The 16,615-nt window shown below is 40.1% G+C and overlaps 1 protein-coding gene across 1 annotated transcript; it reads right to left on the reverse strand.

The window, feature by feature from the left end:
• Positions 1–6,466: 6,466 nt before the first annotated feature.
• LOC103715702 (zinc finger protein 10) lies at positions 6,467–7,804 on the reverse strand. Its single transcript, XM_008803430.3, has one exon. The coding sequence runs from the start codon at positions 7,594–7,596 to the stop codon at positions 6,748–6,750; it is 849 nt and encodes a 282-aa protein (XP_008801652.1). The 5' UTR covers positions 7,597–7,804; the 3' UTR covers positions 6,467–6,747.
• Between the last annotated feature and the right edge of the window lie 8,811 nt (positions 7,805–16,615).

The raw sequence follows: 16,615 nt of genomic DNA on the forward strand, positions 1-16,615 counted from the left end.
CCAACTAAGACCGCAAATGAGGGAGGTTGATATCCGATTAGACTTGATTTATTCTATTTTTAGGGCCAGGTCTAAGTTTTTTGAATTTGAATCCAATCCAATCCATTTAAAATTTAAATAATATTATTTAAAAAAATTAAAAAAAAATTAAATAAATTTATTTATAAGTAAAATTATTAGAGTATTTACTTATATTTTTATCCAGATTTAATTGGATTCAACTCGAATCTAAATTTTTCTAGATTGAAATCGAATTATATATAGTCCTTACCTGATCCGATTTTTTTGATCAAAAAAATTGTAGCCGTAGACTCGATGCGGCCTGGTCCAATTTTTTTATTGAGTTGGGTTTAGATCCAACATTCGGACCGGGCAAAAAACAGAGCTGGGTGCACCCGTGACCCACCATTTGCACCCCTCCCACCACCTCAGAGCGTCTCCAATGGCCGTCGCCGTCGATCACCATCACGGTTTCAAGCTCCTCATCTGGAACCGCCGCTGCCGCCCTCCTCGACCTCTATCCTCCCTCCTCCACTCTCCCCCTCAAGCCAGCCCCTAACTTCCCCGCAGCGTCTCCATCCCTGTCTCTCCTCTCCATCGCCGCTGCCAAACCCGACGAGCCCGCCGACCACATTGCCCGCATCGAAAGCGTCTGCGATCGCCGCGCCTGGGCGACCACATCCTCGTGGTTGAGGCGGCCATCGCCATGGCCTCCAGTACTCAGCCAATCGACGACCCAGCACCCCTCCTCCTCCTCCTCCTTCCTCGTTGACCTCTTCCCCGTCTGCGGCGGCGACGACCCAACCCCCGCTCCTCCTCCTCCTCCCCCCTACCTCACCCTCGGCGACGACCCGGCGACCCCTTCTCCTCTTCTTCCTCCTCCTCTGTCCGGGTCCTCGTCATTCCTCCGTCGTCGCCTCCTCTCGGTTGAGCCCTACGTTGCCGTGGCGCTTCCGCCACTCTCTCTCTCTCTCTCTCTCTCCCCCCTACCAGAGCAGGCATGGAGGCTGAGGAGGGAGAAGGGCGTTGGGAAAGTGCTCGACCTGTTCCTAACCGACTGCAATCGGTTGCCGATGGCTAAGTCCAAGTTATCCTTGTTGAATCAGATGGTCAGAGCAGCAGTAAAAGAACAAAAATATCTTTCCGCCTTTTGGCGGACCATAGCAAAATCTTTGACTTATTTGAGGCAGGGGCAGTCCTGGAAGGCTCTAGCAGAAGAGCTGCTGGTGCTGGCTGGGGTCCACCTCGGTCGTTTACACACCACGTGGCTGGCTACCGCTGACTATTGGTCATCGTTTTGGGCTTTTTACTGGCTTCAAGATGCCCAGCTTGAGGGCTGGCCTGCTAGCTGGTCAATTGTTCTGGCAAATTTCTCCAATGCAACCTAGACCTGCGTTCAGGATTTCTTTCTTATTTAATTATTATTGGTAAGTGTAGAGGAGTCATCATCGTAAGTAATATGCTACTTATACTCTGAAAGAGTTCCCCATCTTGAATGTGATCAAACGCTGTAGAGTTTCACATGTTTGCACGTTAATGTGAACATACTGGCGGAGGCCTTCGTGGCAAAGCCTTCTATATACGGAGGGCACTCCAAAAGGAGGCAAAATAGATTTCCTGTTCCAATGCTGGTACCGCTGAATGATCTGGGCCGTATCTATCAAAATCTTACTTTAAATGAAATGATACTAGATAATTCAATGAGACACAACTTAGGCCCAGGTAAAGTGAATCTTGCCATCCACCCCAACTACCCGTCTTCCAGTTGACTTAGCAGGGATCATTTTGTGCTATGGAGCGTGAATTACGATTTGTAAGTCCCACTACTTTTTTTTTTTTTTTATAAAAAAAGGGGTAAAATAAAAGATCTCTTGTTCGACTTCGCCACAAACTCCATTCTCCGGCAAGGTCCCATGCTTTCTTGTTTGTATTCCAGGCCCAGCTCACAATGGCATAAAGTCTGATCTTCTCAAGGTCGTAGCCGGCCCATAATTTGGTGGGGCCAAGCCCCCAGGCCCCAGCGGACGACGGTACATGAGGCCAGCGGGACTCCATTATTAGTAAGATAGGCGCCCATCGCGCAACTCCATTATTCTTCTTATTTTGTCAAAAAAGAAGAAAAACCCGATTTGATAGTGGGGCGGACCCTTGTTCCGTTGGCCTCGTCGTCTAGATAACGATAAAAATTTCGTCTTCTAGAAGTAAATTTTCCGAGTCTTTCAGCTCGGATACTTGGACCCGTCGGCTGCCAAAAGTCAAGCCAGCAGCACTACGCTGACCTATGCGAGAACCCTATCTAGTCCATATTGCACTTAGATTTCTCCCCCCTAAAAAAAGAGAGAGAGAAAGAAATATTGCACTCAGATATGGTCAAAGTTATCCTTGATTTCTCTACATGAAACAACCCGTCCATTGCATTTCGGGGAAGCAGAATAATTCAACCTTCCGGCTCGTTGTAGAACACCTACCGGGGATTAAGCGATCGCAGAATTTCTAACTAGTGGATTTCCTTTCAACAGTTTTCACCCCAAAAGGAATTATTTGGACAGGTAGAGCTACAAAGGTTACGCAAACACGGCACCCAGTTTATTCTTGTCGGTTGGCATATTGCTCCAGCTAGAAAGTAAACTTGCATGATCCTTCTTGACTGGATTTCCCTCCTAGATCTTCAGCAACTGAAACAGACGGGTAATTTTACGGTGATGATGGTCTTGCCAGTCTCTCTCTCTCTCTCTCTCTCTCTCACACACACACACACACACAATTATATATATGACCCTATCATAATCAGCAGATGTAGAAGGGGAAAATTTAGACCTAAATGGTAACGGGTATGCTTATTAGATTGACCATGAATGTATACACGAGATGTCTCCAATACCATTATTGCAATGCTCTTATATCTTATTAAACATACATTCACCTATCAGCATCATATAATTAATAAATTTGTCTACCATAGTAGGAGTGATTTTAATTCAAACTTAGTTTAACAACTACTTCGTATCTGATGACAGCTAAAACTTTTGAATGTTGTCTTGTCTGGACTTGTTTCTTAAGGCAACAAATTGTCAGCAAAATAAGGAAAGCAAAGGAAATGAGCTGTAAAGATCAAGTGCTTCTCTTGAGTATATGAAGCTTGATAGCGAGACTCGTTCAAAAGTATTGGAAAGAGGACTGGATCCTCATGGTAATTAAGGCCTGTAACAGCCTACTTCAAGGTGATCGGGCAGACTAAATTTTTCGCAAGCGCGTAGTCTGAATTTTGAATTTAAGTGCTATATATAGATGGAAAAGGAACAGAACATACTTAAGGTTTAGGAGGGTCAAAACACCAGTCTAACCAGAGAACCACTTATTAATTTGTAACCATAGTAAGACATTGTGCAATTGTCTCTACTAAAACATTAACATCCATGCGCATGTTGTCTAAAAAAACATGTCCATATCCTTCCTGCATGATGATGGACATAGCAGTTCAAATACTAGCTTTCGCTGGGACATGTCGCGCATCTCGTGCCACCTAAATTCCAAGTGCCATCAACATATAAAGCTAAAGCAAGTCAACTGCTCTAGGTTTATTTGGTTCCATACGTGTACCTACTAAATGAAACAGAAGTTCATGTAGCAGTTGCAAATGATTCGCTACAAAGTTTTGTAATTCAAAGAAAGATATAATCATCTAAACATTGCAAACCCGTTTTTCATTCATTTCTTAGATTTCTCGGCTTTCCAGTCCATCACAATGAGCTTTTTTCCAAATTAAAAAAAAAAATCACTCTGATTAAGATAAAATGAAGGAAGCCCCTCACATGCCAGAATTGGACCGACCTACTTTGATGCGCCTGTAGGTATGATTGGTGCATCATGCTGAGCATTGCATCAGAAACAGTAAGCGTTTGACATGGTTTTGTTGACGTACAGAAAGGAGACATCTGGCATACGTGGGACATGGATGCACAAGAAAAGTTTGTTGACATGCGCATGTCAACAAATCATGTCAATGCCAGGGTCTCTTTATCAATTTCCATCCCTAACGATCATGATACTGATAACGCATGCGTGCTGTATGTGCACCACAGCAGTACTGCTGCAAAAACAGTGCAGCTTGCAAGTGCAAGGGGAAAATCTTCAATACAGTTTCTGATTATAGACGATGCCTCGTCTCCTTCCAATTATTGGACCAAAAAGAACAGGACAACGGAACTTAAGAGTGTGAGTCTGATATGCAAATTAATCTTGATGCTCGATCCACTTGTCAGGTGAACTTGCAAAAGCAGCTCCAAGATGGATGTTAATATTGGCTTGGCTTGGACATGTTGATGATTGCGTGTGGTGCGTGCATGCTTGAGGAGGGAGGGCGAGAGAGAGAGAGAGAGAGAGAGAGAGAGAGAGAGAATCTAGAACATATATGCTTTAAAGTCTCAAGTGAATAGATTAAGACCGGATCCAGTTGTACATACTTGCATGTAGTCCAAAACAGCTAATAAACAATGAAATAAATGATCAGCGCAGTTGATTCCGTTCTGCTCAGACACTTTGTTAAAGCTCTGTCCGTATAATTAATTAGTATAATGTGGCTCAGCATGTAATGCCCAAGAGCACCTTAAAAAGACAGCCCTTCTCCACACACAACCCTAGGGCATAAGTCATTCCCTTTGCTGAATTCTGTAACGCCCCTCTACCCCACAAACGACACCCTCCACCCCATGTGCTCCTCCGGCACTGCCATAAACTCCACTCTCCCTATCTGTACTTCCTACATCTCTAGCTGTTCATCACGCGACCAGATTTGCCCCACAACCAACATCCCAACGCAAGACAAGACAAAAACCTCTCCTCGATCTCCTTAATGATCCTTTTTCACAGCTTTGGAAAACTGTAGAATTCAAGGCGACCAGTATCTCCTGTAACCTTTTTACAAAAAGCCTCCTGCACCAAGAGAGCAGCTTCCGCCTTTGGAACCCTTCTCAGAAACCCTCCTTCTCCAGACTATTCTCTCAATCACACCCACTCAAATGGCAAGCAGTTGTTGGGTATGTTCTTAAATTCTTCTGCAACCCATCATAAAATTTTCTGCCATCCATTAAGTCAAACTGGATGTTCCCCTCAAGCATTTAAACATATCCAGGCGTACATATAGCCATTTTTATGCACTGCATATCTTCTAGCGCTAAGCCTTTCTTTGGCATGGCGAGCAAGGGCTAGATTAGGGTTCGAGTTTAGGTTTACATCTAGCGACTATAATCGTGCAAGAGAAGAAACAAAAGGAGTGCAGAAAGCGGTTGGGTTTCCTCCTTCTGGTATTATGAATGGCTGATGGAGTAATACTATAGTGGGATGTCCATGGGGTGCTTGGGTTTGGAGCCTTGGAAAAGGAAAAATAACAGGACTCAAACAGGTGGGATTATGGAGAAGAGAGATGTGTCTCGTCCAGGAATACTGCAGAAAAGGGAATCCACGTACTGATGCATCAGATCATACGTCTTAAAACAGACTCACATGCATGTGGTTTAGTTCTACTGTTGGAATGTGTCAGTCGGTGCGCTCGGTAGGATGAAAAAAAAAAACAAACAAAAAGATAACCTCACTCACCACTTCCCATGCACTTCAAATCAGCAGTTGGTGTTCATGCAACAAGCTCTCTCTCTCTCTCTCTCTCTCTCTCTCACACACACACACACACACACACACACACACACACACAGCGGCCGCACCCCCCGGCCCGCTGCGAGGCTTGGGAGTTCTTTTGCATAGAAGAATGAAATAAATTCACTCTCTCCTTTCCAGGGGCTACTGTGGAGATATTATATGGAGACAAATACAATTTCTAATGAGTCATCCACCTTCTCCTCTGGTGTAAAAGGATAACACAGATTCTTCTCTATCGAACATCAGTCTAGAAAAGAATATAAACCAATTTAAATCAGTTCTTAGTTGTTGAAGTTCACAGCTTGTTCTTTATTTTTCTTTGATGTTCAACAAAAAAAAAGAAGTTCCTTTGAGGAAATTCTTACTGCAAAAAAGATGACTTCAAATGACAAAGCAAAGAGAAGAAAAGGTAATCGATCAGTACAGCCACGGTGCATGAAGAGAGTCTAGATATATAGGAGATCGACAATTAGAGGGGAAGTAGGAGCATATGTTAGTAGTCAGATCGGTGGAAACTGACGTAATCGAAGCTAGTGATGCAATGAATTCTTTCACTTATCCGAAAGTTAATTTTCAAAAAACTAACAGCAGAAACATCAATACAAGTAATAGTGCACGAAGACTTGATATTTTCATCTGCTACTTGTAGAAACGATCGATGAATGCCATATTAGACATCTGCAAACGGCTTCTATCTTAATATCAATATGTGCGACGATGAGAACAAGCACTATTTTATGATGATTAGAAATTATTTCCCTCAAAATAGAAGTTGTCAACAGGTGCAATATCATCTCTTTTCTTTGCAAGAATCTCAGGGAAAAAAGGATATATATTACCATAGTATAAATGATTGCGACTTTTTTTCTAGAAAATAAAATCTCATTCCATTGTTTGACACATCGATATGGTTATAATTTTTGACCAAAGAGAAACTTCCAAATTCAAACATTCAATTTGAAGAAGGAAAGGGGCCTTTCACGAGAGAGAGAGAAGGACAGAGGAAGACGAAAAGTTAAACTAAGGAGAAGTGGATAATAAGGATGAATACAAAGGCAAGAAGTCTGTTCATTTAAGAACAAGGGCTATGGAATTCTACTTAACCTTAGGGGGATCTCCAAGCCTTAGCTCGAGATCTAATTCTTCAACAGGTCCGGGACTAAATTTCAATACCTCGGCCTGGTCTTGTTGCCAATCATCTGGAGATCGTCTCACGAAGAAAGATGTTGAATCAATCCTCCGTCTCTTGATAGTGATGGCCTCTTCCTCCTCATCATCTGGATCTCTTCGTGCCTGACAACCTGCTTCTCTTAATCTCAAATTCTCTCTTCCAATCTTTAATTCTGGGATGGTAAATGGTCCATCAGGTATCGAAGTTTTGAGCGATCTAGTGGTAGAGAAAAGGGATTCCTTCAGGTTTTCTCGAATGACACAGGAAGAATATGAAGGAGAAATTAAGGTGTGCGCACTCAAATTTTCTTGGGTGGACGCTGCTGAGACCTTAGAAGGAGAGAGAGGTGATTCTACAACACCACAATTAGGGTTAGGTTTAGGGTTAGAGTTGAATACCAGAGGTCCAAGCTGGGTTGGATATTGTGTGCGTTTCAGTGGCACACTGCAGGGATTAAGATGATGGTCACTATTTTCAAGGGCTTCGCTGGTAGGGCTTGAAGATTGTTTGAGCCTTGCTCGATCCCTCCGGTGCACGTTCATGTGGCCACCCAAAGCTTGAGCCGATCGGAATTCCCGTCTACAAAAGCTGCATGAGTAGGATCTTGGAGGCCATATGCAGCCACCCAAGTGGCCTGCAGAGTCTTCTGCAAAGGCTTGCTCTTCCCACGACTCGCTGTAGGAGGAGCCAACAGAGGCTGGAGGGATCTGGGAGCTGAGAGGCCTCTCGCTCAATTTCCTTCTACTCCACATCCAGTACCTTGTTTTCTCCATAGAACTGTGCGTGGACGAAGGAAATCTGAGAAATGGACTGAAACTTGGAAGCTGCTAGGATGGTTTTGGATAGGATTTTGAGGAAAGGTGGATGTACATGGAAGAAAGCATCGGTATCCAGGTTAGAGACATAGAAAGGAACATGAGAATATATGGAGAAGAGAATAGCTGAGCTGAAAAGTCTTTCGGAGCTAGTTTTGGGTGCTTGTATTTGTGAAGCTTCTTCTACTTTTATTTGTAAAAAGCGGTGACTTAAGAGGATTTTCTCAGACAGTCATAAAGAAACAAATAAAAATTAAATTTTCCTCGGAAAGATTGCTGGGAAATAGTTAAGAGGTCAATTCAGATAAAACAAAAACTCAACAGTATCATCTGCCATAAAACAGTTAATTGGCAGCAGTAATCTGTTTGAAGATGAAACAGCTTCAAGTAATTAAGCAGGGCCTACTCCTAACGATCGACCACCCTTTACATGGTCTTCTCGCACTTCAACAACAGTCTAGTTTCGCTAGGTCATCAATGAAGCAAATATTCCAGATTTGGTACATTGATTTTGAGCATTTATTTAGTGTTGATAATTATTAGAATTATAAGATATACATGCGCACAAATTAACTATCTGATAGACAACTTCGAGAACTAATATATCTATTTAAATCATGCCCATCTGATGACAAATTTGTAGTTCATTATCATGCGTCCTATTTTATCAGGTCTTGATGACTAGAAACAGACTTTGCACAGTTGCCGATGTAAAGAGTTGGCTGGCCCAATCTTCTTAATATAATTAGGGAGGGCTGGAATGCGTATGGATAGGATCAAAAGGTTGTCAGTGCTGCGGGAGTAATTTTATGCCAAATTAACTAAAAATAATATAAACGACAACCGTCCTCTATGCAGCGTCCCATTTGTCCAATAATATTACAGGTTTCCTACAAACATTCAATCATTATGTTTATTTAAACAGCATGTTTCAATAAACAAGCGATAACTTGTGCTTGTCTTCCTTCATTTGTGGTTTGTTTTGTCTGTCGAGTGCATGTGTTTGGAATACCTGAGTTATATATTCAGGATTAGGTCGATATAATGAGCTAATTAAATCATCTTATCGAAAGAGTTTCTCAATGTAGTCGAAGGATCCCTTCTTCCTTCCTAACAATCATTCTTTTATTTTTGTTATTTGTTGGTACTTCTTTATAGTTGGTAGCCAAAATTATTTCATCAAAAGATCTTTGATCTTTTCTCTCTCTCTGGTTTTTTTTGAGGATAAATGATCTTTGATTAAATTGCGATGTTTGTTTTTCATGCAGATCTCTGATTTTTTCAATTGCAGAACTATGTCGTGGAAATTTAGACCATCTAGCAATCAATAGGCAGAGATCTTTCAATAACAAAATCAATTGATCTCTTTGCTCGCCTAACCTTGAATAGCGATGAGGATAAGATTGTTTGGAAATTGAGCATTAAAGGGATGTTCACCTCTCCATCCCACTATCAGTTCATTAATTCTAGAGGAGTAAAGTGCAACTTTGCCTCCTTACTTTGGAACTTTTTTGTGCTATTAAAGTAAAATGTTTCTTACGGCTTTGTTGGAAGAAACAACTTAATACTAGAGATAGCATCAGAAGGAAGCTTGGAAAAAATATGGGAGGATGCATATTGTATTGTCACTGTTGAATCTGTAGATGATTTGTTTTTGGGTACAGTTTTTTTGCTACCATCTAGAGAATATTTTGTCATTTGGCTAGTGTATTGCTGCAATCTCATAGAACTTTTGAAGGACCATGTTTGGATTTGTGGAAGAGGAATTTTTCTAAAGCCACACAGCCGGTGGTTCTAATGCTGCTTGGTGCTATTTCATGGTCATGCTAGAAAGAAAGCAACACCAAACTTTTATGAACAAGTAACTTCTACAAGCTCAGTTGCTATAGAAAGTTTACAGTAAGTCTTATTTTAGTTCAACTTCTGCAACGTGAAGTTGCTTAATAAGCATGTAAAAATCTAGCACAAAATTAGGAGATTATCTATCTCATTAAATAGAGCTTGACTTTGCTGGTACTTAAGCAAAAGGATTACTTAATATGGGATAGCAAACTGATTCTTTTGTTGAGCTGAAGTTGCATCATTTGTTTTTTTGAGTTTTTTTTTCTGCTTTTCTATTTCTGCAACTATTTTTGTTTCTATCATATTACCTCGTTCTAATCTAATCTCTGTTAGTTATTGTAACTCTTTCTTTTTTTTTTCTTTCTTCTGTAATTACTTTTGCTCTTCAATAAAAATTAGGTGGCTGTTTTACCAGCCTCCTTTATTATCAAAAAAATGTAGATTATGAATGACCTTCAATGGTTCAACCCCTTAAAAGGAAACACATTATCTGGACTTTCATAAGTTTTTTCTTTTGAGGTGACTTTCATAAGTTTATACGACAAATGAAGATACTTCTTATGATAAGAAAATTTTATAGCCATCCGATCCAAGTATATAGAAACTTTTAATGCTGAAATAAAAAATCCTCTTGATTTTCCTGGGGCCCAAAATAAGAACGCATTGCTCTAAATTGACCAAGACTCCTGAGAATTTTTAGGAAAGGTTGGTATACATCTTGGGTGCCACTCCGAAATCTATCCCCAATCAATTCCGTTGGCTCAGACAAATAAACACTACCGCGGTATTGATGTTCTTCAATAGAAACACTCATAGCACTTTCTCCGTCAGGAAACAAAGATAAGCGAGAACTATTACAGCCCTTTGTTACAGCTTCTGCCTAAATTATCTTTTTTGTTTCTCTACAAAAAAAAAAGAAAAAAGAAGACTACAGACAAATAAATATTAAGAGGTGAGAAGAGAGATGGATATAATATATAAAACTGGTGACTTGGACGCAAAGCATCAAGATATTCTGGTTGAGGCATGACAGTGAGACATTGAATGAAATATAACATTTATTTAGTGGGACTGGCAAAACAACCAGCAACAGGTACCATGCAATGCGTATCTATTCAAAAACATGCTCCTTGAATTCAACCATATATATCTTTTTGTGGGCCTATATCTTTTCGCTTATATATCTTTTGTGTGTTGGGAGATTCCTCATGTTCTTAAATAATCTCATAATGAAAACCCATGGCATTGAAAGTTAGGTTATAGTGTCAATTTATAGATTAGAGGCTTTTGAGGGAGTAGGTGGCGTAGTCCCACACTTCAAATCAAAGGATTGGGACAGAGAGAGAGAGATCCATAAAACTAGTATTTGTAAGCGTCATCGGTGTCGGTCGGAATAATCTAGTTTTCTGAGCTAGATGGACTGCAAATCGGTACAGTTCACAGCAGCATTAGTGCTTAATGTAGATATACACTTGAAGGGTTATGAGCAGTTGTCACCCTTTTTCTATTTTCTGGCCCTTCTTCAGGTCGAGTTCCTGGATTTTCCGATATTTAACTGGTCATTTGTCAAATATTCTAGATTCAATTACGTGACAAATGGTCTTGCACCATGTGACATTGAGTGTGTGACGGTAATCCGTTTGAAAGGCATCATGGTATAAATACATGACATGATGCCGTAACTGTGGGGTCTACTTAAAAAACTTCTGTGTTTTGGCATTATTTGGCCTTGGTAGCTTGGAAAGTTTGGTCGATGATGGCCAAACAAGCCTGGACCTGGAGAATGACAAGATGCAACAAGCTATACTTAAAGTATTAACTCTATATTGTTTCAACAAAAAAAAAAAAAAAATCATGTAGGCTTATGTTTACTCCATATCGATTATATACTGGATAGATCTTTGATTTATATAATGGTCAAAAATCTCATAATATGCATTTTAGTTATCTTTTTTGAATTAATACGTAGATCATTACAACTGGTTTTAAAGCGGATTCGGTTCATGTTCTATATGTATTGTTAGGAGATGCTACAATACAAGTCAATTAGAGCTGATCATAGGTTGATGATGGTACTTGCATTTGAATTTGATTGGATTTAGATCTTTAGTCTGACAATAATACCAAAATTTAAATGGTGGGAGTGTGGGAGAAAAATTTACGAGAAAATTACATTTTTAAATTTTATTTTGACCTAATGTAGAGCTAGCCAAAAAAATAGTAATCATCACGTAAGGTATTATCTACTTTTCATATCATTAAAGAAGTAATTTGTGGCCACATATACTCATAGTCAACTTTTCAATTTTCATTATTTCAAAATCTAGTTTAGAAGGTAGAATTAATTGTGGTGTAACTAGTATTGGTATTAACTTATTGCAGATTTAACACCCCCAAAAAAATTAAAAACATCATCTTTTGTGCAACCAAAAGAACCTAAAAATTAATGTGCCGGTAGAATACAACAGAAGAACCCCAGTCCACTCAATCAAGTTCTTGCAGTCAAAAACTTCGTTTGAGAAGATACTGTGCGCATTGATCAAGAAGAGCAGATCCATGACATATATACTACAATAATCTTTTATTTTTTGCTCAAAAAAAAAAAAAAAACAATCCCTATTCTTTTTCGTACACGCGACTTTGTTGCTTCCCCCACAAAGGAATAAAACCTCTCTCTCGTTTGGGTCTTTAACTTGATTCCAAATATATTGTTTTATGAATCAAACGGTAGAAATCAAATAGTAGATTTTCTCATTTCATTTAAAAATACAGACTTTTTCACTAAATCTAATTCAGGTAATAGAGAATCCGTTTCTCTTGGCTTAAACATTACTGAATATGTTGAAAACAGTAAATATTGGAGCTATGAAGGTTCATAATTTGCACAAAGTAAATAAAGAGCATGAGTTCTGTGCCTTCACATGCATCACCATAACAAAATTGGGCCCCGCCGGTGACATTCTTCTTTTCTCGTTTCCTTTTCTACGGCTACAAAACTTTATAGTTTCAATTAACAGTGCAAGTTTACTTCTGGTATGTTAATCCCCCACTAATATTGTTGATGCAAACTTGATTTATTTTCCTGGATCACTCGATGCAAACTAAGACACGTTATCACGTGAAAGTTCAACAATAGGTTCTTCCCCCCTACTAAGCTGCTGATGGGATCGCCCACTTGTTAGCGATTGCGACTGCAACGATAGCAGCTGCTACCAAGTTTATTATTAATGAATTATATACATATATTTTTTGACTAAAAAAGAGATAGAAACTACCCGGCATTTATTGATGTGATGTAAAGAATATAAAGTTATATAAACTGTTGTTTAGCATGTCTTAAGAGTTTATGAGATCACATCTAGATTGACTTAAGACACCACCTCGAGTTTGAATCAACTTAAGATACTGGTCCAAATCTAAATCGACTTATCTCTGTGCGTGTATATATATATATATATATATATATCTTATAATCCTAAGAAAAAAAAATATAATTCAGTGTTCTAGAGATACGGATCTATTGGAAGCTATAAAGGTTGTGAGGAGATTTTGTATTTTGTAATTTCTTGCTTCTTATAGTAAAAAATTTGCACCGTCTCCGCCCGTGAATGTAGATCAATAAACCAAATCATATAAATATTATGCGCTCTTATTATTTTTTTATTTTTTATTTTTTTATTCGTCTTATCAATTGTAATGGTTGCTAAGAGAATATACAACAATTAGAAAACAAAGTTCTATTACATGGTGATCGAAGGTGGGCCAAAACATAGGAGAAGCAGCACTGGGAGAAGTAATTCTTCGTCCAACTCTAGCATATATGAAGGTAAGAGAGGTGTAGATTTGACAGCATGAGGTCCAGGACTCTGGTGGCACAAAACTGAAACAGTTTAATGAAAGGTCCCTGTCATTTTTCTGAATTATATTGACCAATCAAGGGACGTATTTTACTTACCACCTTATATGTCACAACGGAAGGTCTTTGTCATTCGAAGGATATACACTCTATGACGTGTGGAAATATTTGAATAACAACAAGAAAGCCAACTTTTAATGCTAAAAGAGTCTTTCATCATGATTCGAGGCAAGACTCGAATAATAATCCTGATTGTCCCAATGGAGTTTCTAAGAATTTGAATGCATTTTAATATAAGTGTTTGATATAGTATATATTCGTCAGCCCGACCTCGGCAATCAACCGAAGTGACGTCCTCGGCATGAACCAAGCCACCAGCCACTATAGTCGACCGTGTTGCTAACCTCAACATCGATCGAGTTGCTGGTCCGAGTAGACTCATCAACCGACCGTAGAGCTATGTGTCTTCAATTCACGGTGCATTAAAAGCAGTTAAAGCATGTCGAAGACATGATAATGATTTTGCTATTTATAAAGCATGTCGTGGGACATTATAGCTCGTCCTGTAATTGAGCAGTTAATGCACGATCTGCATTATTATTCGCAATGTAGAATGTGTGTGAATTTCTTACGGCTCTTTCCCACAATCTTGTTACAACTACAGATTGTCGATGATAACGGCGGGCATTCTACATGGACTAGTATCAATTACGTACCAAAAACATCTGTTATATCACTCGTAAAAGCTTCTTGTTATCGGAGTTCGATGGAAAATAAGATCAAATACTTCGTAGGTGGTCTTTAAACGATTACTTTTTTTCACCGGTCCAGCATCTTCTGCGCGCACTCTGACCCCACATGACATGACGTGCTTTAGAGGCTCATAAGGCATGGCGGAAAGGAAAGCCGCCAAGGAAAAAGAGGGAAGAAATTATCCGAGGAGAGAACTCGAAAAGTGCATGGAAGTATTCGGTCAGCTGGCTTATTCGTCCGGAGAGGAGCACCGCACCTTGACGTGGCTGTTTCAGAAGGCAAGGCTGCAGAAATTCCAACTCAGATTTAGAGCCCACAACCAGAATTTGCCCAGGCTTTATTGGATTCGATAATATCCCACTCACATTCCAAAAGTCAGTTTGTCGAAGCTGTAGAAGTATCAAGCGCCATAGTGTTGGTCTCGAGAAATTTGAGGCCTCCCAGACCTTGCAACGAAAGCTCCAGGCCACGGATTGGTCCTGCCGTAGGCGATTATTTGATTTGACCTCTCGGTTGCCCGATTTTAAGCACAGGAAATTACATAGAAATGTGCTTTCTTTTCTTTTTTCTTTTTTTTTTTAAATTTTTTGGGTGTAGGCTCTATTTTATTTTTTTTTGGAGGATGAAGGAGAATAAGGGCTTACAAGCAATCAACCATTAGTCACCAAATTTATTCAACCGTTAGGCTTTGCCTATCATTCCCTGCTCTCAGTCTCTCTTTCTCGGACACAAACGAGGAGGGAAACAAGCTACTCCATATTAAACACAACGCCCTCCGTGGTAACGTATTCTCCATTGTTTAAATTAGGTTTTCTGTTAAGAAACAAGCGAAACTTATTTCAGTTTCTTTTTTCATAAGAAGAGACATGCAGATCTCTCTTGGAGGATCAATCAGCAAACACTCCATCGAGCAAAAGCAAATCCCCTCCTTAAAAACCTAGTACTTTAGGGCATCCATAACATGCGCATTGAAAAGCCATCAGGCCCATTACTGGTGCCTTGGTAAGCCCACAATCAACGGATTCTCGCAGCCTGGAAGGCCCAAAAGTGGGATAGAACTAATTGGACTGCTTCGATGGTAAGCTCAGGTGGGGAGGGATATGAGTTCATTGGTTTAGTCAAATTCAAAAGAAGGATATCTCTGGAATTGGAATTTAAACAGTCCCTGGCTTCTTTTTTTTTTAATAGCAGCAAAAGTCCCATTAGGACCTCAAGAAAGACACTCCACTATCAAAAATTTGTGCAAGCTGGGTAGGAAACGCTTCGCTCCAGGTGGTCCGTTGGTAGCGAGATGTAGCCAAATTGGCAACAAGCATCGGCTATGTTGGGTTCTAAGATGTATCAACAAGCATTTTTCTTTAGTAACAAATCTTTAGGTCGCACCAATCCCTCCTTGCAGTCTGATTAATAGATTATTCACTTGCACGTTACAAGAGCTGCATAATATTACCAAAAAAAATGTGTTGTCTTTTTATTTGGCAAAAGAGGTCGTGTCCATTTAAAAGCTAATTTTTCTTACATAGATTGATGTGAATGCATGTTTCCTATTATGATTAAATTTACAACGCCTCCTCGATTGATTGGGCTGACGTCCCGTCGAGCCAATCACTACCGAGTAAAACCTTTAAACTTGATTAGTTGGATAAACTTTTATGTTCGTCTATTTGTTAGACTGCTTAAATGGGAACTTTATCGATCGCCCGTGAATGCATTTGACTATGTAACGTGGATCTGGATGGGATAGCAATTACTTCGTCTATCTTATTTGCATTATAATCTAGGCTTGTGCCCTTGTTTGGAGCAACTCTAGGCCGGATTGAGTCGCAACCGACGAGCAAAAGCGCATGGGAATTTGCCATGTAATGTAAAAACTTCGGGATGAGGTTCGAACCAACATGGAGAATGCATGCATGCTGGCATGGGCCGCGTGGCCTCCCGTCCAACTCCAACATGGAGAGGCTGTTTTTTTTTTTTTTTTTTTTTTTTTTTTGGGTAGGACAGACAATTCATATTCGGCGAGTACGAAAACATCCAATAAAACCAGAAAATAGAATATTTTGGAGTGCCCGAGGCAGCTCTTCATCCCCAGCCCACATGGTACTACCCTTATAACTGGCCACGTAGGCGGCCACCCAATTTGTAGCCTCATTAGCTTCATGAAAGTTATGCTTGGCCTGAAAGGCCACTCTATCCCACATCATAGCCCAGAGTCACGAAGCAGAGGGTGGTCGTCACCCACACCCCTCGGACCTCCTGGATCCATTTGATAATTGTGGCCGAGTCGTCCTCCAGGATGACTGAGTGAGCCGCAAACTTAGTCGGACATGTCGAAAACCTGCCTATGCGGCCCTCAACTCTGCACCAGAAATCGAAACATTGAATAGCTGATATCTTCCTGCTACCACCAGGCATTCGGATCCTGATAATAAATTCCACGCCACCTTGCGTACCTCCGTTCGAAACAGATCCACTAAAATTGATCTGGAGCAAGCTCAAAAATGGAAGCTCTCGGATGAAGAACATCGT

This window comes from Phoenix dactylifera, chromosome 3, assembly GCF_009389715.1.
Source record: "Phoenix dactylifera cultivar Barhee BC4 chromosome 3, palm_55x_up_171113_PBpolish2nd_filt_p, whole genome shotgun sequence".
Lineage (NCBI taxonomy): Eukaryota > Viridiplantae > Streptophyta > Magnoliopsida > Arecales > Arecaceae > Phoenix > Phoenix dactylifera.